Genomic DNA, 22,383 nt, shown 5'->3' with positions numbered 1-22,383 from the left:
GTTCATATACCACAATTTACTCAGCCATTCTCCAATTGATGGGCATCTACTCAGTTTCCAGCTTCTGGCCACTACAAAGAGGGCTGCCACAAACACTCTTGCACATACGGGTCCCTTTCCCTCCTTTAAGATCTCTTTGGGGTATAAGCCCAATAGTGACACTGCTGGGTCAAAGGGTATGCACAGTTTGATAACTTTTTGAGCATAGTTCCAAATTGCTCTCCAGAATGGTTGGCTGCATTCATAATTCCACCCACAATGCATCAGTGTCCCAATTTTCCCGCATCCCCTCCAGCATTCAACATTATCTTTTCCTGTTCATCCTAGCCAATCTGACTAGATGTGTGGTCAAATCTCAGAGTTGTCTTAATTTGCATTTCTCTGATCAATAATGATTTGAAGCACCTTTACACACGGCTAGAAATACTTTCCTTTTCTTCTTCTGAAAATTGTCTGTTCATGTTCCTTTGACCATTTATCAATTGGAGAATGGCTTGATTTCTTGTAAATGAGAGTCAGTTCTCTATATATTTTGGAAATGAGGCCTTTATCAGAACCTTTGGCTGTCATTCTTTTAAGTCCTAGCTAAAGTTCCATCTTCTACAGAAAGCCTTTTCCTCCCTCTGAATTCTAGGAACTTCCCTCTATTAATTATTTTCTTTATCCTGCACATAAGAGTGTTTGTGCATATTTGCATTTTGTGTCATTTGTTCAAATGGAAACTTCTCAAGGTCCCAAACTCTCTTTTCCTTTATGATAGTCCCAGAGCCTGGCACGTAGGAGACACAGTAAATATTTACTGGCTGACAACACGGAAGGTAAAGCTGCTCTTTTTGTATTTCCATGTGTTTTTCTGCAACGGAGAGTCACGTGTATATGGGAAATGACAAAACAATGGTGTCTTGCGGGGAGTTTGTATCTGGGATAGGTGAGAGGAGGGCATACCAGCTTGTAGTGACCCTGGCATAATTTAAGCTCCCCCCCCCCATCTAGATAAACTCTGAGAGTCTGAGAGCTGAGCACATCAGTGACCGGTGAGAAAGCAGGGGCAGCCATTCCAGATGGGGTCATCCAAGAAGTACTGATGGCCTCAAAAGAAGTGATTCTTACCAAGTCATCATGTCTCCTTTCAGAACTGGGAGGTGTCCCCAGACTAACTTCAGCTCCTTTTTTGACAGAAAGAACTGCTATCAGTAAAGTCTACCCAGATGGGAGCACAGCCTTTGCTATAAAAGCACAGGATTCTTTTGGGAAAAAGGCCATGGATTGGGCGAAACCCTTCCAGCTGGGCTCAGAACTGCTCAGACGACTAGACTGAGAACAAGAGCTGTTGCTCTTTTCAATAAGTTATGTTTTGGTTTTCTCCCCAGTTCTTCCTCCTAGAGAATTATCCCATCTAATAATTTTTTTTTTTTAAAAAAGGAGAGAAAAAATTTAGCAAAAAACCCAAAACAAACAAACAAACAAAAAAAAAAAACCCTGGTACTTTATGCAATGTTCTGCCTTGGGGATCCTCGCCTTCCTTCTTTGGGACTTTTCCTAGGACTTCTTTTGGATCTGAGCTTGCTCTGAGAGTACTTATTCTTGCTTCAAAGTCCACACCCCTGGATATCTCAAGAGGAGCATATCCTAGGACTGGGCCTGGCTCTGGGTTATCTCACATTTTTATCAGTCATTTGGATATAGGACCAATGGTATATTCGGCTCATTTGCAGATGACAGAACTGGAAGGAGATGCTAATAGTGGACTCTGAAAAGGTACTGACAGACTTGAGCACCAGGATCAGGCTAATAACGTGAAATTCAGTAGAGATGAACTATAAAGTCTTGCCCATGGAACAAAAATATCTAGTTGCCAAATATATAAGGGAAGCAGGCAGGTGCAGACAGACAACAGTTACGAAAACCTTCCTAGGGCATCAAGGTGGTGCAATGGATAGAGCACCAGCCCTGAAGTCAGGAGGACCTGAGTTCAAATCTGGCTTCAGACACTTAATACTTCCTAGCTGTGTGACCTTGGGCAAGTCACTTCATCCCAGTTGCCTCAGCAAAAAACCAAAAACATTCCTGCAAGTTTCATGAGTGAAGTGGTAGCCAAAAAAAGTGAGGGCCTTCTTCGTCATTTGCAAAAGGGAATAGGGAAGGGGAGAATTCCACTGAATCCAGCTCTCATCAGACTTAATCTGGATTGTTGAGTTCAGTCTGATCCAACATATGCTAGAGAATAAAGGTTTACAGGAGATCATTATATACCTCAACAACGATACTGTATAAGGATGTATTCTGATGGAAGTGGATCTCTTTGATAAAGAGAGCTAATTCAGTTTCAATTGATCAAGGATGGACAGAAGCAGCTACACCCAGAGAAAGAACACTGGGAAATGAATAGAAACTGCTTGCATTTTTGTTTTTCTTCCCGGGTTACTTCTACCTTCTGAATTCAATTCTCCCTGTGCAACAAGAGAACTGTTCGGTTCTGCACACATATATTGTATGTAGGATATACTGTAACCTATTCAACATGTAAAGGACTGCTTGCCATCTGGGGGAGGGGGAGTGGAGGGAGGGAGGGGAAAAATCGGAACAGAAGTGAGTGCAAGGGATAATGCTGTAAAAAATTACCCTGGCATGGGTTCTATCAATAAAAAGTTATTTTTAAAAAAAAAAGAGAGAGAGAGAATAAAGGTTTACAATCAGGATGAAGAAGGACAGGAAGAGTCCATCCTGCAAAGTGGGTACATTTTGCCTGGAAGGGATTCTCATCTGGGACATGAGGGCTATCTTCAAGGAGCTAAAAAGCTCCTTGAAAAGAAAAGTCAAGACTTCTTTGGTTTGGTCTTAGAGGGCAGGGCAGGAGCAGCAATGGGGAGGGCAGAGTGGAGTTTCTGTCAGGACAAATTTGCCCACAACTATAAAGGCATGCCCGAGTGGAGAGGTCTTCCTCAAGAGGTGATATACCCTCTTCTCAGGGGTCCTCAAACACGGACCACACAACGATTTGTTAGGTTTGTGTAATGGGACATCCTTTTGTAAATCGTTCAATGTCTGACCACCGAGGCACTTTCTGGCCCTCAAATTACTCGGGACTGTGAACAGATAATTGGACGTGAAGGTTTCCCCACGTAGAATGTAAGTTCCTTGAATTTTAGGAAGGTTTTGCTGTTGTCTTCTGGTATTTCAGTGCTTGGCATGTAACTAGGCCTTTAATGCGTGCACGTTTATTGACTGAATTGGAATCACCGGATGTAGGGGCAAGGAACTGGGAAGAGAGGAGTGAGAACCCAGGTAGGGTGATGGATCTTGTCTCCTCCAAAAGCTTTACCAGTTATAACCTCATGGGCTTTGGATGCTCTGCCTTCCTTTCGTATGATCTGGATTTCTCTTCCTCCAGCTTTCCAAATGTTTCTTTATTATTTTAAAATTTTAAAATATTTTCTCAATTACATGTAAATGAAAAAATTTATTTTTTTTTAAATTTTGAGTTCCAATTAAATTTGACTTTAATTTTGAGTTGCATCAAAATGCAAACAATTTGGTATAGATTATACATGTGTGGTCATGCAAAATATTCCCACGTTAGCCATGTTGCAAAAGACAGACCAAAAACCCCCCCAAAATAACAAAGTTTTAAAAAATAAGTTTCAATCTGCACTTCCTTGGAGGAAGATAGCATTTTAAATCATAAGTTCTTTAAAATTGTCTATTACTACTAATAGCTAAGTTATTTCCAGTTGATCAGCATATGTACGGTTATTGTATATAATGTTCTAGTTCTGCGTGAAAGTCTTCCTAGGTTTTTCTGACAGTGTGCTACTCATTTCTGACGCACAATACTCTCCCATCACCATCATATGTCCTAAGTTGTTCATCTTCCATTTGATGGGCATCCCCTCAGTTTCCAGTTCTTTGCTACCACAAAAAGAAGGGCTGTATTTTTGTAGATGTAGGTTCTTTTGCTTTTTCTTTGATCTCTTTGGGATGTAGATCTAGTAAATAGTCATTTCCCAGGTCAAAAGTTATGCCCAATTTTGTAACTCTTTGAATATAGTTCCAAATTGCATTCCATAATGGTTGGAGGGGCAGTAAAGTGAATAGAGCCCCGGCCTTGGAGTCAAGAGGATCAGAATGGTTGGATCAGTTTACAATTCCACCAACAGTGAACTGATGTTCTAAATTTGCCACATTTACTCTGGCATTTGTTTTCTGTCATATTAGCTAATCTTACAGACATCAGGTGGCACCCCAACATTGTTTTAACTTGCATTTCTGTAATGAAGAACGATTAGAGCATTTTCTTCATATTTGATTTTTTTTTTTTTTTTTTTTTTTGCTGAGGCAATTGGGGTTAAGTGACTTGCCCAGGGTCACACAGCTAGGGAGTATTAAGTGTTTGAGGCCAAATTGGACCTCCTGACGTCCGAGCTGGTACTCTATCCACTTTAATTTCTTTTGAATTCAGCTTTGATTTCTTCTAAAAATTGCTTGTTTATATCTTTTGACCATTAATTAAGGAATGCCTCATATTTTTATAGAATTGACTTGGTTCTCTATCTAGTTGTGAAATGAGGCCTTTATCTGGGAAGCTTCCAGTAAACATTTTGTTCCCTGTTCCCTGCTTTCCTTCTAATCTTGGTTGCATTTTGTTTGTGCAAAATTTTTTTAAAAATGATGTTATCAAAATTATCTATTTTTAGATACATAATGATTCTTTGGACATGAACCTCTCCAGGCAAAAAACTTGTCATTTTTGTATTGAATATTAACGGTTATATATGCATTAGGTTGTTTTTGTTTTTTTTTAATTATAACTTTTTATTGACAGAACATATGCCGGGGTAATTTTTTACAACATTATCCCTTGCACTCACTTGTATTCTGATTTTTCCCTTCCCTTCCCTCCCTCCACCCCCTCCCCTAGATGACAGGCAGCCATGTGAAATATGTTATAGTATATCCTAGATACAATATATGTGTGCAGAACCGAACAGTTCTCTTGTTATAAATGCACTAGTTTTGCAAACAGCCCCACTTTCAGGAATAGTCTTTTCAGTGTTGCTATATACAGGAAACAACTTCCAAGAAGGGCTCTTGAGATCCAGGGCTTGTTTTTTTTTTTTTTTTTTTTTTTGGGGGGGGGTTTGATAAATGTATTTCTGTAGTGTTGGTTTCTTTTGCAACTATATCTATTTTACTTTATGATCAGTTGTTCTCCAGAAGTGTAGGCTTACAGTAATAATGTCCAGCTTCGGAAACTGGTTCTTGAGGTCATCTAGGATCTTCTAATTGAATCTGAGGGTCGCAAAATGATTTGTTGTCCACAAATGTTTGATTTGTACACCTGTTTTATAACTTATCTCTGGGGTCCAGTGAAAAGGAATCGCGAGTGAAAGTCTTAGAAAGCGTTGCCTAGGGGAGTGTCTAGAAAAGCTCCCTAAGTCAGGGCACTGCCACACCTGTTGGGGGGAGGGGGGAGAGAAGGAGCAGCTCCACCTGAGGGGCGGCCGCAGTCCCCACTTGGGCAAACCTTTCTCTTTGTTCTCTGAACTATCCGGCTTCGAATTGCTTGGTGGTTAACTCCTCCGAAGGGCAAGATCCGGGCTTCCCGGGCACGTGCCCCCTTCCCAACCCCCACGTCACTGAGAGCTTTTAGTGCTCAGCTTCGGTGCCAGCTCACACGATACTAAGACTGGTCGCGGCACCTGGAGGCAGCCATCTCACATCTCCCTCACCCCCTTAATGCCCCTTTCCATAATATTACAACGGTCTCCGTTACAGCTACACTTGCACCATAGGGGTGCAAACAAAGGAGCTTGGAGTTAAGGAAACCAAGTGCGTAACCAGAATCCGGGTCCCGTGTCTCTAGCGTGGGCCTCTCTGGACGCGGGGTGGGGGCGGAGCCGAAAGTAACAACTGAGGCCTTTGGAGGTTACAAGGTTTCCCGCAGTCAGCGTAGGGACGTGCGATACATAGTAAGCTCTCAGCGGCCAGACTCTCCTAAGTTATTATAACGCGTAGTAGGTCCTCAGTTAAGAGACTTTCCCGCTTCTTCATCTCCCCTATCCGGACAGAAGAGACTCGAGGCCAAGGCTGAGAAACAACCAGGAGCCGCAGGGCATGGAAGGGCAAGGATGCCCTCCTGGCCCAAGGTCACAAAACGAGTCAGGGGAGGCGCATGCCCCCAGCTGGGCAGCCGGCGGCCCCCATTCTTAATGGACCCGTCAGTCCACGCGGCCCCGAAGGCTAAAGCGCTCTCTGATTCCGCTCCTTGGCCGCTCTCCAGTCCCTGCCGTTTCGGCCTCCACGGCCACGCCCCCACCCGAGATCTCCGCGCGCTTTGACAGTCGGCTTGGCTTCCAGGGTCGTTCCTCTTAGCAACAGCCGTGTGCGATCCGCTTTTCCGATTAGTAGGCAAACTTACAATTTTTTTATTGGTCCGCGTGCCTCTGAGCTGACCAATCAAAGGCGGCCACGGCGACCCATCTCACTCCACAGACCTGAAAGGGGGAGTTCAAGATACAGATATTTTCCCAGCGGGAAAGTACTACTCCGTTTCCCAAAGGTACACACTTTCCACAGATTTTTTTCTTGGTTTTTGAGGGATTTCGTGTCTCATTTTCTCCTTGTTTCCTTCCTCCGGGGTCTCCCATCTTAACTTTCTTGGTCGTTCACCCCTTCGAATAGTTCAGCCCTGGCTGCTTTCCAAGAGAGGAGTCTCCCCCCTCCCTTCAGGTAGCGAAGGGTAAAACCCTCCTCTTGGTGGTCCGGACATACCATGTGTGACCAGGAGGGGGGGATACCCGACTCCTCCAAAGTCTGCGCCCACTCCCCGGGAAGGAGTCCTCTGCTCCCCTTCACCACTTTCCGCGGCATTCTAACTGCCCGTTCAGCTTAGATCGGAAAGGATTTCCAGAGGACTGCAGGAGGCTAGGGGCGGTGCACTTGGTACATCCCATCCCGCCGCCCTAGCGGCCGGAAGTGAGGTGTCTGCGGCTCGCACTTCCGGTCTGGAGGGGGTGGGGAGTGTTGTTAACTGGTGGAGCCGCCACCGCCCCCGTCACGGTCCCGTCAGCGCTTCCCCGCCGCTGCTCCCCTTACCTCTATCGCCGTCGTCTCGAGACCAGCGAGCTCGGGGGCCCCGAGCTCCCGGTGAGTGAGCGCAGGCCGGGCAGGACTGGCGTTCGGGGCCGGGCTCCTCCCGCGGGCGGGGGCGGCGGGTTCGCCGAGGCGGGGCCGGGGCCCCGGAGTTCGCCACCCCCGGTGTCCGCGGCCCCGCGCCCCCGCTGTGGACACGTAGGGGCGGGGAGGTCGCTCACCCGCCGCCTTCGCCCCCCAGGTCTCCCGGCCGGGGCCATGTTCCGCACCGCCGTGATGATGGCCGCCAGCCTGGCGCTGACCGGGGCCGTGGTGGCCCACGCTTACTACCTCAAGCACCAGTTCTACCCCACTGTGGTCTACCTGACCAAGTCCAGTCCCAGCATGGCGGTGAGTGTGGATCTGGACGGGGGACGGAGGGGGGTGATGGCTGTCCCCACCCTCGTCCTGAGCGCCCCTCTCCCTCGTCCCCCAGGTCCTGTACATCCAGGCCTTCGTGCTCGTCTTTCTCCTGGGCAAAGTGATGGGCAAGGTGTTCTTCGGCCAGCTGAGAGCTGCCGAGATGGAGGTGAGGGGGGGCGGGGGGACCAGCTGTCCTGAGGCTGGGGGACCTGGTGTTGGGGACCAGCTGTCTTTGAGCCTTGTGGGACAGTGATGTCCTGGTACCTGGGGACCCTTGTGTTGGGGGGCCAAGTGGAGAGGTGGCACGGGGGACCAGTTGTCGAAATCTAGGAGGGTCTCGTCCATCCCCACTCAGCACCTCCTGGAGCGCTCCTGGTATGCAGTGACCGAGACTTGTCTCGCCTTCACGGTCTTCCGGGATGACTTCAGCCCCCGGTTTGTGGCGCTCTTCACCCTTCTCCTCTTCCTCAAGTGTTTCCACTGGCTGGCTGAGGACCGCGTGGATTTTGTGAGTGAGGCAGAAAAAGACATCAGCAGAGCCAGGGGAGGGGGGTACGGGAAGGGAGAGGATGGAGATGGAGCCCGGAGAGAAGGGAATGGCTTCCCTCATACCCTTTGCTCTTCTTGCCCAGATGGAGCGGAGTCCCAACATCTCCTGGCTCTTTCACTGCCGAATTGTCTGTGAGTGGCCCTTGGACAGAGGCATGGGGTGACCCTGTGCAGGCAGGGGAGGAGAGCGGTCTGCTGTGGCAGGGAGGGTACCCGAAGCCATCCCTCTTTGTCCCCCATCCCCCAGCCTCCTGAGACAGGCAGCTGGACCCCAGAGCTAATTTGAGAAGCTTATTTGCATTCTTTCTCCCTGCCCTGTTCCACTCCAGGGCACTTCAGCTGCCTTAAGTCCCAAAGAGACTTCCTCATGTGTCTGCTCACCCAGGAGACTGGGCTATTGCCGCTCCCCTCCAGGGTAGGCTGGGAGTTCCCAGAGGGCCCCTGGGGCTCCCACCTCCCCTAACGTTAACCTCAGGGCCAGAGCATCTTAGAGAAAGCAACCAGCCCCCCTGACACTACTCTCGATTCCCCGCAGCCCTCATGCTCCTCCTGGGCGCCCTGGACTTCCTCTTTGTTAATCACGCCTATCACAGCATCCTGACGCGCGGGGCCTCCGTGCAGCTGGTCTTCGGCTTTGAGGTACCGTGGGGGCTGCGGACTGGGGGACTGGGGCAGGGCTGCCTGAGGACAGGCTCCCACACCCAGCATCCTCCTCCCTCGACAGTACGCCATCCTAATGACCATGGTCCTCACCATCTTCATAAAGTACGTGCTGCACTCCATCGATCTCCAGAATGAGAACCCCTGGGATAACAAGGCCGTCTACATGCTCTACACGGAGCTCTTCACAGGTGAGCTCCCCTTCTGTGGGGGCGGGGACACCTGGGGATGCCTGGGGCCTTTGGGCAGCACCTCCACAGCTCCTCCCTCCCTCCAGGCTTCATCAAGGTGCTGCTCTACATGGCCTTCATGACCATCATGATCAAGGTGCACACCTTCCCGCTCTTTGCCATCCGGCCCATGTACCTGGCCATGAGGTAGGCTCTTCCCAGCCCAAGCAGCTGCCATGGGGGGCTGGACTCGGTCCTGTGTGAGCTTCCTCATTAGGTCCTTGAAAAAGGCCTGGGGGAGGGGTGGCAGGGAGTCAGCTGGGGAGAAGCTGAGGGCTGGCCAGAAGGGTACAGGTGCAAGACATGGGGACTGCACAGAGTGTGGCCAGGCTGGGAGGCCGTTCTTTCTCCCTGCCCTGTTCCACTCCAGGGCACTTCAGCTGTGCCCATCCTGTCTTTGCAGGCAGTTTAAGAAAGCGGTGACGGACGCCATCATGTCTCGCCGGGCCATCCGCAACATGAACACGCTGTGAGTGCCCCCCCTTCCTGCAGGCCTCTCCCTCTCCCCGCCCCAAGGCCTCAAAGGCTCGGGCTCATCTGGGCGGTTCCTTCTCAGGTACCCGGACGCCACGGCCGAGGAGCTCCAAGCCATGGACAACGTCTGCATCATCTGCAGAGAAGAGATGGTCACGGGCGCCAAGAGGCTTCCCTGCAACCATATCTTCCATACCAGGTGAGGAGGAAGCCGAGCCAGCTTCCCGAGCCACAGGGAGACCGGGCTGTGAGGGCTAAGGAGCCTCTCTGCTTTCCCAGCTGCCTGCGTTCCTGGTTCCAGCGGCAGCAGACCTGCCCTACCTGCCGGATGGACGTTCTGCGGGCCTCGCTTCCTGTCCAGTCCCCACCGGCGCAGGAGGCTCCTGACCATGGCCCCCCACCTGCTCCCCACCAGCCCCCCATTCTCCCCCAGCCCCCCAACTGTAAGTAGCCCAAGCCTCCACAGACCCTTCACTTCTAACTGGTCCAGGGAGGCTCTCTGTGCGTCCCCATCTAGAGTTTCTGGGCCCCCATCCCATTCTTCCTTCTCTTCTATTGCAGTTCCCCAAGGCCTCCTGCCTCCATTTCCTCCTGGGATGTTCCCCCTCTGGCCTCCCATGGGTCCCTTTCCCCCCATGCCACCTCCCAGCAATGCGGACGCCCCTCCTGCCACACCTTCCACCTCAGGTGAGTCTGGCTGAGTGTCAGAACACAGCTATCACTGTGGGTGTTAACAGGGACCTCTGTGGGGGAGAAAGGAGGGAAGGGAGCCCGGGTTCCTTAGTCCTGGGTCCAAAAGGGAAGACGGCCTCTGGACCTCACCTCCAGATGGGGAGATGGGCGAAGCTCTCCCTCTGTTGATCTGTGTTCTGTCTGTTCTTCCTAGGCAACGCTTCTCGGGCCTCCGGGTCTGTCCCTGAGCCTGCTCCGGCTCCCGGCTTTCCCTTCCCTCCTCCCTGGATGGGCATGCCCCTGCCTCCACCGTTTGGTAAGTCCTTCCCCTCCTGAGCAACCCTTGGGGGGGAGGAAGGGGGAGAAGGACACTGGGGCTTCCTCGGGGCCCGGGTCCAGCAGCTTGGTCCCAGCCTCCTCTTGCTCCACAGGATTCCCCCCCATGCCAGTGCCCCCAGCAGGCTTTGCAGGCCTGACGGCTGAGGAGCTACAGGCCCTGGAGGGCCACGAGCGGCAGCACCTGGAAGCTCGGCTACAAAGCCTTCGAAATATCCATACCCTGCTGGACGCTGCCATGCTGCAGATCAACCAGTACCTCACTGTGCTGGCCTCCCTGGGGTAAGGCCCAAGGGATAGGGAGGGGAGGGTCAGCTGGGGGCCAGGGCCCCGCCCCAGCTCACTTTTATCTGCTTCCTTCCACAGCCCTCCCCGACCTCCTGCTCCCGCCAGTCCCCCTGCAGCATCTACACCTGCTGCTGCAGCCTCCTCTTCCAGCAGCATCCCCAGTTCCGAGGCGACACCTCCCTCACCGGAAGCCTCTCCTCCTCCCCCCGACCCAGTACAGCTGCAGCCGGACCCATGTAAGGACTCTCCTGAGGGGGGTGGGGGGGGCACACAAGTAACTTTTCAGAACTTGACCTTTGCCTCTCTTGTCTCCCAGCTGCAGAGTCTATTGGGGCCGAGGACCTGGCGGAAGATGTGGAACCCGATGCAGTGGAGCTCCGCCGCCGCCGCCTGCAGAAGCTGGGGTCCCCTGCTTCCCAATGACACTGCCCGACCTCGTCCCACTCCCCAACCTTGTGTTTTGACTGTGATGCCCTCGTGCTCGGGTGAGAAGTGGATCCCACCGCCAAGTGCCATCTCCCCTCTCACCAGGCTTTGGAAAAGAATGTGAGGTTCCGGCGTCCTCTCCCGACTGGCAGAAAGGCCCCCACTAGTGCCACCTGGGAGCTCCCGAATCTAAGTCACGTGGCTTGGGCCGTTTATGGGCCCGCTGGAGTGGTGGGCCGGAGACCTGTGGGTCAGCCTCCTTTCCTGATCTTTGCCCACTCCCTGCAGCCTGTCCTAACTCCAGGCAGAACTGGGGCTCTGGAGGTCTCTGAGAAGCCAGTTTCCGGCCCCATTTACTCCTCCCTTTGGGGGAAGCTGGGAGGAGGGCGGACATTCTGAAGACGCGTTTCCTCAGAGCTGCGAAGCCCAGCTCAAGCTGAGGGAGTGGCCCCTGCTCCCAACAGTATTAGCTCTCGCTCCCAGGGGCTCGAGGCGAGCTGGGCTTCTACGACCCCTACCTCCAGCAGTCCCTTTGTAGTACCAGTAGCGCCCCATTGCCCCTTCGCACTCCTGTCCGTGCCCTACCGGTGACTCCATGTCAGGAGTGCTTGGGCCAGGCTGGGACAGCCCGCTCCAGGTGGAGGGTCCCCAAGGGAGACCCCTGCTGGGCTGCTCCCCATGAGTGATACGATGGGATGTTGGCAGCGTGGGGTGCTCTGGTGTCATGAGGCTGAGCCGTCCTCAGCCAGAATGCTCGCTTTTCTTCTGCCCAGGCTGGGCCGGTCCAGAACCGTCCCGGCCGGGAAGCACCGGCAGTTTTCTGAAACTCATTGCTTTGGGGGGAATCTCTTGTTGCCGTCTTTTGGTTAAAACCCAACCCGCAAGCTTACTTCCGCTAGCCCGGCAGGGAGGAGAGGGAACCTTGCCCGGGGTTTCTCCAGGTCGGCATTGCCAGGACTGGGCCCAGCCTCCCCCAGGCCTTCCCCTGCTCTCCTTTGTTGCCCTGTGTTTTGTGTGTTACAAAAGTTGCTGGAGACAGTTTCAGATTATTTAATTTGTAAATATTGTACAAATTTTAATAGCCTCAATTGTATATACGGCCAAAATAAAAACTTGCATTAAAGTTGGTGCCAGGTTGTGACGTGGTACCCCTTCTCCCTGGGCACTGGCGATGTTGTCTCTTCCTTTGTGCCCGGCTGGTCTTCTTAGGCTGCTGTCGATTCCTAGTCCAAAAAAGAGCTGGCTACATGAGAAATATTTTTCCTTTTAGGGAAATTTCCCTGGAATACTCCTCGCTAGAAAGTGGGGAGTAGTTAAAGGAATTTTTTTTGGGGGGGCTGATGTAATTGGGGCTAAATGACTTGTCCAGGGTCACCCCTCTAAGAAAGTGTCTGAGGTCATATTTGACCTCGGGTTCTCTGGATTTCAGCACTGGTGCTCTTATCCACTGCGCCACCTAGCTGTCCCTAAAAGAATAATGTTGACAAACACCTGCCCAGAATCCCCTTGGAGACTCCCAGCCACGAATGGGGAGCAGTAGGGTTGCTGTGGGCCTTCCACAGAGGCCACTTCAGAAGCCCTTCTCCAGAAGCCAGGCCTTGAGCTGTTGGTCAAAATAACCCTTGATCCGCAGGGTCCCGGTCACCTCGTTGACCTGGGTCACAGGTGTTTTCCCCAGCAGAGGGGTCAGGAATTCTTCCACATCTTTCTTCAGGGCCTTGGGTGGGGGGAAAGAAGGGGGGAGGAGACAGAGAAACCAGTCAGACCCAGTGGTTGGCCACTGCCGGCCACGGCTCCACATCTCATGTTTCCCAGCTTTGCCCCAAGACCGTCTGACTTACCCAAATGTCCCCCTCCACCTTTCGGATCAGAGTCATCTTTCGGTTGCCATGTGTGAGCTCTGTGTATACGGGGACATTGTGCATCCGGGAGCGACGAATGAAGTAGGGGAGGTTCGGTGGGGGATCTGAGGGGAGAAACAGGACTGAACCCCAGTCCCCATCCTCTTAGTGTCGGCCTGTGCCAAAGGCTGGGGCTGCCCTGGCTCCGGCTTTGAGGATGATCCCCAGAGTGGAGCAGAAGGGCCCGCACCTTAATCCCTGGGCTCAGTCAAGCTTCTGCTGAGTGCCCAGCCAGGCGTTGCACTCGGCACCTCCCTGCTTCTACCCGGGGCATCCTGGGCTGGGACAAGGGACGGCTGGGACAAGTAACCCCTGTTACTCTGAATTGGGATGAAGTTCCTGGATCCAGAGCTGCTGCTCGGGGCATCGGAACTGATCTCCAGTGAATTTCTGTGGGATCCCGAGTTCCTTTGTAATCCTGGGTATTTTACTTTAAAAACATTTTTCTAAGCAGCTCAAAGGGGTTTGGACTCTCCAATGGCCCTGGCTTCTCTACCAAGGAGCGCTCCCGAGGCCTGGCAGCAGGGGGAGCCCTGGCCCGGAGGACCACGGAGCGCCCAGCACGCAGCTCTTCAGGGTGGACTGTGGCTCCTGTTCTGAGAGCCCGCCGGACACGGCCGGGGTCTAAATCCTGGCTCGGGCTTCTTGGGTGGCCTGCAAGTGACCTCTCTTAAAGTCTTGGAAATCCAGGGGCCGTCCGGAGGGTTCCCGAGGTCGGTGGCGCTGCCAAACCCCACGCTCTTCCCCCGAGTCCCACAGCCCAAGCCCTGCGCTCACCTCGAGGGGGCTGCCAGCCACTCGGGGTGGGGTAGCTCTGGTGTCTGGGGGGCTCTGGGATGCCGGTGGGAGGGATGAGGCGCTCCACAAAGGCGTATTCTTCTGAGGACTCCACCACTCCGGGGTAGGCAGACGGCTCCCGACTCTGGCTCTGAGGCAGAGATGTCCCATCAGTCCTCCCCGAAGCCCCCACAGTCTCACTTTGCTAATCTCATCTCCATCCACTCATTTTCCCTCAGGTTTCTCATTTGTAAAAAGGGAGGAGGGTTGGACTAGCCAGCCTCCAATGAGAGGGGCGGGAACAGGAGGGGGCGGGGAGTGCATCTTTTAAGGCTTTCACTTCCCTCCAATGAGAGGGAGGGAGAATGAACTGTATCCTTCACCTGCTAAGCACTTAGGAAGTACCTGCTGTATGTGGGCTAGAGGAGACCCCAAAACCAACCTCGGTCCCTAATGAGCAGAGAGTTCCCAAAAGGACTGTATCCCACTAAGGATCCTCTGGGACAGCTGGGCAGCACTAACAGCAGAAATGCACATCAAAGGTTTTGCCTTCCCTGCAAGGAGCCCAGCAGAGAGGCATCCTGGGACTTTGCTAACAGCTGCCCTGGGCCAGGGACCTCTGTTCCCCCCCCCGCCCAAGCCCTACAGGCCCCAGAACAGCCTCGGAGGGACCGTGAAGCAGCAAGAGGCTTATGGGATGCCAAGCCCAAGCATAACTAACAAAGGGGCAGAACCGGGACCAGGCGCGGCTCCCCAAGGGAAAAGAAAACCGGCCTCCCCCATGAAGACGCTGCCAACCTCAGCCTCCTTGGGGCATTTTTGAGGGCAGATTTTTCTCTCTGGTCCGGACCCCTGGGGGACCTCCTGGCTGGTCTGCCAGCCTCAGGCACGAGCCCCGCTGGGGGCCGAGAGGAAGCAGGGGCCGAGGGCCCAGGCTGTCACATTCATACTTCTCCCCTCCCTCTTATGTGATGTCCACCCCAATCAAGTGCCAGCTGCTTGAGGGCAAGGAGGCAACATGGGGCCTGGCACCCTCTGCCCGGGAGGCTGGTTGATTGACCGCCTCCCCCTCCCCCCGGCGGTTCATTTTGGTCTTCCCAGCCCAGAGCTGGGAACCCAGCAGGCACAAAATAAATGCTTACTGATGGGCTGAAGAAGCCAGGCTTCAGAGCAGCTGCTCACATCCTCCCACCTGCCCCTGCCTCCAGGGTCCCAGCTTCCCTCAGACCCATCTCTCCAAAGCTTTCGCCAGCCCCACCCCCCATTAAAGCCCCTCTGGGAAAGAGACCTCCCACCCCCCCACCCCCACTTTAGCATTGTAACATGTATCAAGTGATCCACACAAGTGCGTACAGGTGCACATACACCTCACACAGGTGCGCACACACCTCACAGGTGCACACTTCACAAGGTATACACACACAGCTCACACAGGTGCGCGTGCTCACACAATGGTTAGAGCAGGCCCCAGGCTTCAAGGCCTCCCTCTGACCCATCCCGGCCCTCCAGGCAGGGTTCCGGAGAAAGGGTCCGTCACGGTGAGGGTCAGAGGAAACAGGCCCGGTGGGGGTTAGTCACCCTCTTTCCCCCTTCCCGACATCCAGGTCCCGAACCCCCCACCCCAGCCCCGGAAGGCAGCCTCGGCCAGCCAGGTACCGACTCGCTCACGAGCACTTATTAGGCGCTTACTGCATGTCGGGCACACTGCGAAGAGGTTCGGACCCGGGTGCAGGTGCGATCACGCTGTGGGTCCCCGAGGTGAAATTGCCCTTCTGGGAATCGGGATCCCACCTGTAAATTGGGGTGGGAGGGGGCTCTGCGCCTTCGGGGGTCTTTCTCAGGGCCTCAGTTTCCCCATTTACACTCGCAGGGGCCGGACAAGGGGCTGTAAACGACGCTTAGCGATCAGACTCCTCGAGAGGGTTCCCTCCCCCCACCCAGTCCCAGACAGAGGCGAGGCCGCCTTCACCTGCCAGCGGAGCCCGCAGGCCGGGAGTCCCGGCCGCCAGCAAGCTCGCAGCCCTACGCGGAGAGCGGAAGCCACGACCGTCGCCGCCATCCTGCAGCCGGTTGCGTCTAGGGGAGGATTTCCGCCCGCCTAGTCCCGCCCCCTGCCCGTCTCGCGCAGTCGCGATGCATGCGGAGCCCGGTCCCGCCTCCCTTTCCCTCGCGTCGGCGCCGGTTCGAACTTGCGACTTCCTCCCCTGGGTGTTGCGCTCCCTCCGATTGGCTAAAGGGGACGGGCGCGTCCTTCTGCGCCATGACGCACTCGGCGTGGTAGGACGAACGTGTGCGCCCTCGGCTTCTGCCTCTCTTTCTGGTCTCCATCTTCGCCGCGGCGGAAGCAGGACTAGCGTGTCCGAGGTAAGTGCGCGGCCCGAGGCCGGGGGGGAGCGGGGAGGCCGAGGCACGAGGCGGGCCCGGAGCTCCAGACCCTCATCTGGTCCGACCCGGCCACAGGCCTCTCGCCTTCCCTGTTCCAAGCCCCTCTCGGCCCTTTGGCGGCCTCTCCCGGCCCCCGGCTCAGCCGCCCCTTCTGTGTCTCCGCAGTCGCCACCATGCAGTTGTTCGTCCGCGCGCAGGCTCTGCACACCCTCGAGGTGACCGGGCAGGAGACCGTCGCCCAGATTAAGGTGAGGAAGAGCGGGGCGGAGGCGGGAGGGACGGGGTAGCGGCGGGGTAGCCCTCGGAGCCCTCTGCCGCGGAGGCAGCCCCGAGCCGCGCGTCCTTGTCTTGCAGGCCCACGTGGCGTCCCTGGAGGGTATCGCTCCCGAGGATCAGGTCCTGCTGCTGGGCGGCTCCCCCCTGGAGGATGAAGCCATCCTGGGACAGTGCGGGGTGGAGCCCCTGTCCACCCTGGAAGTGGCCGGCCGGATGCTGGGAGGTAAGTGACGCCGTCACGCGGGGGTGGGAGTGGGGGGAGAGAAGGAAGAAGCCCGGCACTCCGAACCCCCTCTGAGCAGTGGCTGCTCCTTACATCGATCCCGTTCAGAAATGTCACCTCGAGATCCAGCAGCATCCCCTTCCTGTGTCCCCGGGGTTCGGGCACTCCGTGTGTCCGGTCCTGCTGCTCCCGAAAGGTGCTTTGGACAATTTCTGTCCCGCGGAAACAGATCTCTTTTACGTCTTTGGATCGGCCCTTACCATTGGGCTCATTGGCCCAAAGGGTTTGCCTAGATTTGTACTCTAGGGGCCTAACCCCCACCCAGATTGCTTTCCTGATTTGCTGGGCCAATGACGGGGTCTGCTCCTTGTCATCTTTCAGTCTGCTTAGCTGATAGGGAATCGCTCTACTTGGCATTTCTAATTTGTAGCATCAGGTTGCTCTTTTGCTTGAATTTCTAGGGATCCGCCCTCTTGTTTGTTGGCAATTTGTTTGTATTATTGTATTGTATGACAACCTATTGGGATTGCTTATTTCTAAGTCAGGTGTTCAGTTCCTGCAGTGGCTTGACAAATCCTTAACATGGTCACTTCTCGGTTCTTAGGCAAATGGGTGCTTGCTGCTGGGTCAGAGTACTTTGTCTGCTTGATCTGTTTATTGTAGAGTGGTTATCAGCCTTGACCAGATAAATGATCCCTATGAACTCAGTTCAAGGTCTAACTAAACCTCAGATCCTAAGTTCGTGGATATTGGTGGCACAAGGGTGAAAATATCAGTTCTTTTACAAGAAAAAAAGGCTTGGGGACTGAGTGTGATGGGGTGGAGAGTTAAAAACCATCGGGTACAAATTAGCAAAAAAAGAAAAATTGATACAGAAGCTAGTAGCAGGAGGGCAGGTAGTACTGAAACTATTGCAGATGGGTTAACGAGGGAACAGTATATTTATCTAGAAAGGCACAAAAGTCTTCTGTATTCAGAAACTAGGGAAGAAGGTAAGGGAGGAATTCTTGGAGGTGTGGGTAGATTAAGCAATATGAAGGTGCAAGGTAGAGTCAAGCAGAGGAGGGAGGATCAGGAACAGGGCAAGTGGGAAGAATAAGTATGAAGGAGGAAATTTACAAGCAATTATAGCTTAGAACGGGAATGGGATGGATTTGCACATAAAATGTAAATATATAGCAGATTATAAGTTTGGATTCAACAATATGTTGCTTTCCGGTAACGAGAGATACAAAGAAAATGAAGGTTAGGAGTAGAATTTATTATGTCTAAAGAAAAGTAGGGGTAATAATCATGATGTCAAAGTTAAAGCTAAAATGGATCTAATCAAAAAGAAATATTTGGGAAATTATGCTGCTGGTATTTTTAAGAGGAGAGACCTGTCAAAAGAGATATAGGAACTAAATGAACATAAACATAAAAGCTTTTATACAAATAAGTCCCATCCAAGTAATTGAAGTAATTCACTGTTCCTGGTAGGTAAGGCTAATATAATTTTCTTTTTAATGACAGTTATACCTAACTAATCTTTTCATGTAATTACCCATTAAATAACCAAAAAATTATCTGCGTTTATTTGGAAGAAAAGGTCAGAAATTTCAAAGTAAAATGGATAATTTTGATTATTTTAAACTAAAGTTTTCTTGTGTACCTAAAACCTATGCAGTTAGGAATAAAGGGAATTTGGAAAATTCATAGTCTTAGAATGTGATTGGATTGGAATATTGCCGTGGTGTAGAAAATGAGTTGGTTGATTTCAAAAAACATGAATGGCCAGGCATATAAAGATGCTGTCCATCTTCAGAGAAACATGACAAGGGATAGTACGGTCTTAACTATGTCTTATCAGCATTTATGAAAGTTTATGGGGGGGGGTATAAAAGGGAGAGAAGATCTGTTTAGATGTAGTCTGAGCTGAGGAGGGGGGACACAAAATAAAAAGTACACGGCAGAAAAGAAAACTTACAGGGAAGCAATGAAAAGTTGAGTAACTGATAATTATGTGTGTTGAATTCTCTCAGGTCTCAGTGTGTACATGGCCCTTTTTTTGTGTTTGATTAAATTTTAAAAATAGGTGATTTTTTTTTTTTTTTGGAGCTTTGAACTAAAAGCTACTAAAAACAACTGGTTGACACGTAAACTTAAAAGTATTATGTGTAATTCTCACAGCTTGTATTTTGTCTCATTTCCCTTAGGTAAAGTTCACGGCTCTTTGGCCAGAGCTGGAAAAGTGAGGGGTCAGACTCCCAAGGTGAGCTGGAATGGGATCGTGCTATTTGAACCTGCCCATTGATTTCAGGGGAATTGGGGGGAGGGAAAGTACTGTTAAGGAAACAACTTTTCTTTTTCTGTGAGTATTGGCTGATTTAATTTACCCCACCCCAACCCAGAAATCTATCTTGTTTCCTTCACAGGTCTTGTTTTGTCTTAAAAGGGCTAATAGGCTAGGCTTTGGCCAGGGACAAGATTAACTTTGTGGTGAAGGGATAAAGCCTTTTATTGTTAACTTTGTACAAAGCCTAGTGAATACAAATCACAAAACACTTGCTCTTCAGTTCACATGCTACGGTACAAAGTGAATGTAAATAGGCAAATACATCTCTGAAGTCTTAACGAAAAATAACCTGAGTCTTCTATTGTCCTTGTCTCCCATGTTTTATATTTTCTGGTTCAGCCAGGCCCCTGCAGTGCTCACAACTTAAAGGATAACAAAGTATTTACCTAGTCTAACCTATATGATCTTGTTCCTAGGTGGCCAAGCAGGAGAAGAAGAAGAAGAAGACTGGGCGTGCTAAGAGGAGGATGCAGTACAACCGACGCTTTGTCAACGTAGTGCCCACTTTTGGCAAGAAGAAGGGTCCCAATGCCAACTCCTAACCCAGTGGTAGTTTCTGTCTGTCCCCAATAAAGCCGCTACGACTATACTGAGACTCTTCACTGTTATCCTGGGAAATGGATGTTTTCAGGCCTTGAAGAAAAGTGAAGGAAGAGCAAAAAAAGAAGGGAACCCCAAGCAGCCAGGAGGGGGGAGGGTGGCTCTGCCCTGGTCAGGAATTGGCTGAGAAAGTCACCCTAAGTTTCCCTTGCTGATACATGTATTTCTATACCCAACCTCTGCCCATTTTTGACTCACTAGTTGAAACTATGAACAAGACAGAAATGAGAACCCTATTTGCAAAATTTAAAGCTAGTATCAGGTGTTGGCACCAGGCAAATCACAGTGATCACGTCTTAATTTCCACCTCAACGGTGGGAAAAGGTATCTTGTTGACCTCAAAGCAATAGGGAAATGGCAGCCATTAGTGTGGAGTTGTGTTGACCTTGGTATATCCACCCCCTTGGTATTAGGAAAGGACTGATTTGAAAGGAAAGTTTCACATGCTGGTCCATTTGATCTGGTTTGGGGGAAAGGAAGCAATCTTCAGTTCCAATTGTGACTTGGGGACCAAGAATTAGTTGTATTGCTGTGGCAGCAGAGATCAAGTCCCACTCCCGCAGCCTTGGCCAATCCCCCAGGCCGATGTTTAGGAAAGATACCAGATCGAAATGATCCCAAGTATTGCTCAGATAAGCTTTATGGAGGCAACTGTTCAGTTCACTTCATTTCTCCACTGAAACCAAGTCCCCTCTGAAAGCCCTCCAGAAAGACAGCCGAGCATCAAGTGAAGGACAGGCCAGCCACTACGATGGTGTGAGATGGAATGAATGTCTGGTCTAGACCTTGTTGGTTCTAAGTACTTGTAGGTGTGAATCTTATAGAACTACATTAAGTACTGAACTAGAGAACTATTAAGCATCATGCTAAACCATAACCATTCTTATCAATTCCTCTGAGTTAACACCTTGTTTCAAGTACGCTTCTCCAGAGGTCTGACTCTACAACTCTCCTTTGCGAGTTCATTTAGCAGATGAAACTGAGGCAGGGTTATGTGATGTACAGCTAGGTCACATCTTGACTCGCACCCCGGGCTCCTCCATGGCACACGCAGCTGCCCGCTTAATGAATGCACTGATCCTAAGAAGGGAGGGGAGGAAGGGCGAGCTCCATTAACGCTAGAGGCACGCCCCAAGGGCCCCGCGTGAGACTTGTCGGAGCTCATAGTGTGGATCCCTTTCGGGCGTGTTCTTCGCTAGACAAGCGGGAAGTTGTTCTGGGCGGCCGTGGCCACGGAAAGTCTAGCCCTCCCTTCCCAGTCAGAAGCCCGCCCACTCCGAAGGGCTTCAAGCACGTGGGAGGGGATCGGCCTAAGGCTGTGCGGGAAACACCGCCCCCGAGCTTTGAAAGCCAATCGGAGCGCGACCGGAAGCGCAGGGGCGGAGGCTTCCTCCACCGCAGAGCTAAGCGCCGCAACAGCGGAAGTACCGCGAAGCTGAGCGGAAAACGGCGGGAGGCACTTCCGGGCCCGGCGAAGGCCGTAGCCATGGAGCCCACGGGGCCGTGCCGCCAGTGCCCCCCTGGCGAGGAGCGGCCGGCGCGCTACACCTGCCCCCGCTGCAACGTGCCCTACTGCTCGCTGCCCTGCTACCGGGCGCACGGGGCCTGCGCCGAGGCCTTCTACCGGGACCAGGTGCTGGGCGAGCTCCGAGGCCGCACCGCCTCGCCCAGCCGCCTGGCGGGTGCCCTGCGCCGGCTGCGGCAGCAGCGCGAGACCGAGGCGCCGGAGGAGGGCCAGGGCCAGGACCAGGGCCTGGGGGGCCTGTGGGAGCGGCTGCAGCCCGCCGAGAAGGCGGCCTTCGAGCGGCTCCTGAGCCGAGGCGAGGCCGGGCGGCTACTGCCACCGTGGCGGCCGTGGTGGTGGCGCGCAGGTGCTCGGGTATCGCTGCTGGAAGAGCTGCACGTGCACGAAGAGGACGCCGAAAGGCCCGCGCCTCAACCCACACCCACCCCCCAGGGTGAGGTAGAACCTGTGGCCGCGCCACCGCCCCTGCCCGACGTCATCCCCGCCTTGGCGCGGCTCTGCGGCGGCCGCGCGCCCTCGCCGCTGCTTCGCTTCCAGCTCCCCAACGTGCTCTTCGCTTACGCGCATTCTCAGTGCCTCTACCACGGCGGCCTCGAGGACGACCCAGAGCTGTTGCTGGACGTGTGCTCCACCGTGCTGGGCGTGGCCGGCGCACTCGGCGCCCGCCAGGCCTTCCGCTCCACGCGCGAGGCGCTGCATGCGGCTGCGCACGCGCTGAGGGCCGGCGCGCACCCACCAGGCCCCCTTGGAGCGCGCGGTGCTATGCGCGAGGTCGCGCGCCTCCTGCTGGGCGAGAGTGCGCAACCCGGCGTGCAGAAGAACTTCTCTCTAGCAGCGCTGGCGCAACTGGCGCGCGCATTTCGGCGCGCGCGCAACCTGGTGCCCGCGGGCGAGCTCCGAGAACGTCTCTACAGAGCGCGCAAGAAGTGCCAGTACCTACTGTCCTGGACCAACGAGCACGAGGAAGCGCTCACACCGCTGGCGTTGGATTGTGCGCAAGAGTACCGCGCCGAGGAGGAGGAGGCAGGCCACGTGGAGGCCCTGAGCGCCGAGCTGGAGCGCCTGTGGGGGGGCTCACGCCCCCCGGCCCCGAGGACCCTGATCCAAGAGCTGGCCTGAAGGCAGTTGGCCCGGTCTCGACCCTGAATAAAGGCGTCTTGAGACGGACCGAGCCTCGTGCGCTCTGTGTGTGTGTGCCCCCTTTCCCCAGAATAAAGGCACCTGGAAACGGA

General features: G+C 53.2%; 4 protein-coding genes across 6 annotated transcripts in view; 3 read left to right on the top strand and 1 right to left on the bottom strand.

Moving 5' to 3' along the window:
* SYVN1 (synoviolin 1) overlaps window positions 1–12,292 on the top strand; it is a 33,164-nt gene extending 20,872 nt beyond the window's left edge. For 2 of the 3 annotated variants that reach the window (XM_051965941.1, XM_051965939.1), the window contains 15 exons: window positions 7,334–7,482; window positions 7,568–7,660; window positions 7,850–8,002; window positions 8,127–8,175; window positions 8,579–8,682; window positions 8,768–8,894; window positions 8,981–9,080; window positions 9,337–9,402; window positions 9,490–9,606; window positions 9,687–9,850; window positions 9,969–10,094; window positions 10,294–10,395; window positions 10,511–10,697; window positions 10,782–10,939; window positions 11,020–12,292. In XM_051965941.1, the coding sequence (XP_051821901.1) occupies window positions 7,351–7,482; window positions 7,568–7,660; window positions 7,850–8,002; window positions 8,127–8,175; window positions 8,579–8,682; window positions 8,768–8,894; window positions 8,981–9,080; window positions 9,337–9,402; window positions 9,490–9,606; window positions 9,687–9,850; window positions 9,969–10,094; window positions 10,294–10,395; window positions 10,511–10,697; window positions 10,782–10,939; window positions 11,020–11,126 (1,785 nt within the window). In that variant the 5' untranslated portion in view covers window positions 7,334–7,350 and the 3' untranslated portion in view covers window positions 11,127–12,292. Of the gene's footprint in view, window positions 1–7,011; window positions 7,147–7,333; window positions 7,483–7,567; window positions 7,661–7,849; window positions 8,003–8,126; window positions 8,176–8,578; window positions 8,683–8,767; window positions 8,895–8,980; window positions 9,081–9,336; window positions 9,403–9,489; window positions 9,607–9,686; window positions 9,851–9,968; window positions 10,095–10,293; window positions 10,396–10,510; window positions 10,698–10,781; window positions 10,940–11,019 lie in introns of those variants that run through there. The other variant, XM_051965940.1, reaches the window with a different exon arrangement.
* MRPL49 (mitochondrial ribosomal protein L49) lies at window positions 12,164–15,901 on the bottom strand. The gene is made up of 4 exons (XM_051965945.1): window positions 15,777–15,901; window positions 13,808–13,958; window positions 12,971–13,095; window positions 12,164–12,846 (listed from the first exon to the last, which is right to left on the bottom strand). Exons 1-4 carry the CDS (start codon window positions 15,864–15,866, stop codon window positions 12,700–12,702), a joined length of 513 nt encoding a protein of 170 aa, XP_051821905.1. The 5' UTR covers window positions 15,867–15,901; the 3' UTR covers window positions 12,164–12,699.
* A 154-nt stretch (window positions 15,902–16,055) lies between these two features.
* On the top strand, window positions 16,056–19,615 carry FAU (FAU ubiquitin like and ribosomal protein S30 fusion). The gene is made up of 5 exons (XM_051965946.1): window positions 16,056–16,171; window positions 16,358–16,440; window positions 16,547–16,691; window positions 18,887–18,942; window positions 19,443–19,615. The coding sequence occupies exons 2-5, from the start codon at window positions 16,366–16,368 to the stop codon at window positions 19,566–19,568; spliced, it is 402 nt and encodes a 133-aa protein (XP_051821906.1). The 5' UTR covers window positions 16,056–16,171; window positions 16,358–16,365; the 3' UTR covers window positions 19,569–19,615.
* A 1,397-nt stretch (window positions 19,616–21,012) lies between these two features.
* Window positions 21,013–22,383, top strand: ZNHIT2 (zinc finger HIT-type containing 2). The gene has a single exon (XM_051965944.1). The coding sequence runs from the start codon at window positions 21,113–21,115 to the stop codon at window positions 22,268–22,270; it is 1,158 nt and encodes a 385-aa protein (XP_051821904.1). The 5' UTR covers window positions 21,013–21,112; the 3' UTR covers window positions 22,271–22,383.

This window comes from Antechinus flavipes, chromosome 6 (genome assembly GCF_016432865.1).
Source record: "Antechinus flavipes isolate AdamAnt ecotype Samford, QLD, Australia chromosome 6, AdamAnt_v2, whole genome shotgun sequence".
Lineage (NCBI taxonomy): Eukaryota > Metazoa > Chordata > Mammalia > Dasyuromorphia > Dasyuridae > Antechinus > Antechinus flavipes.
This window is presented reverse-complemented; position numbering and strand designations above follow the sequence as displayed.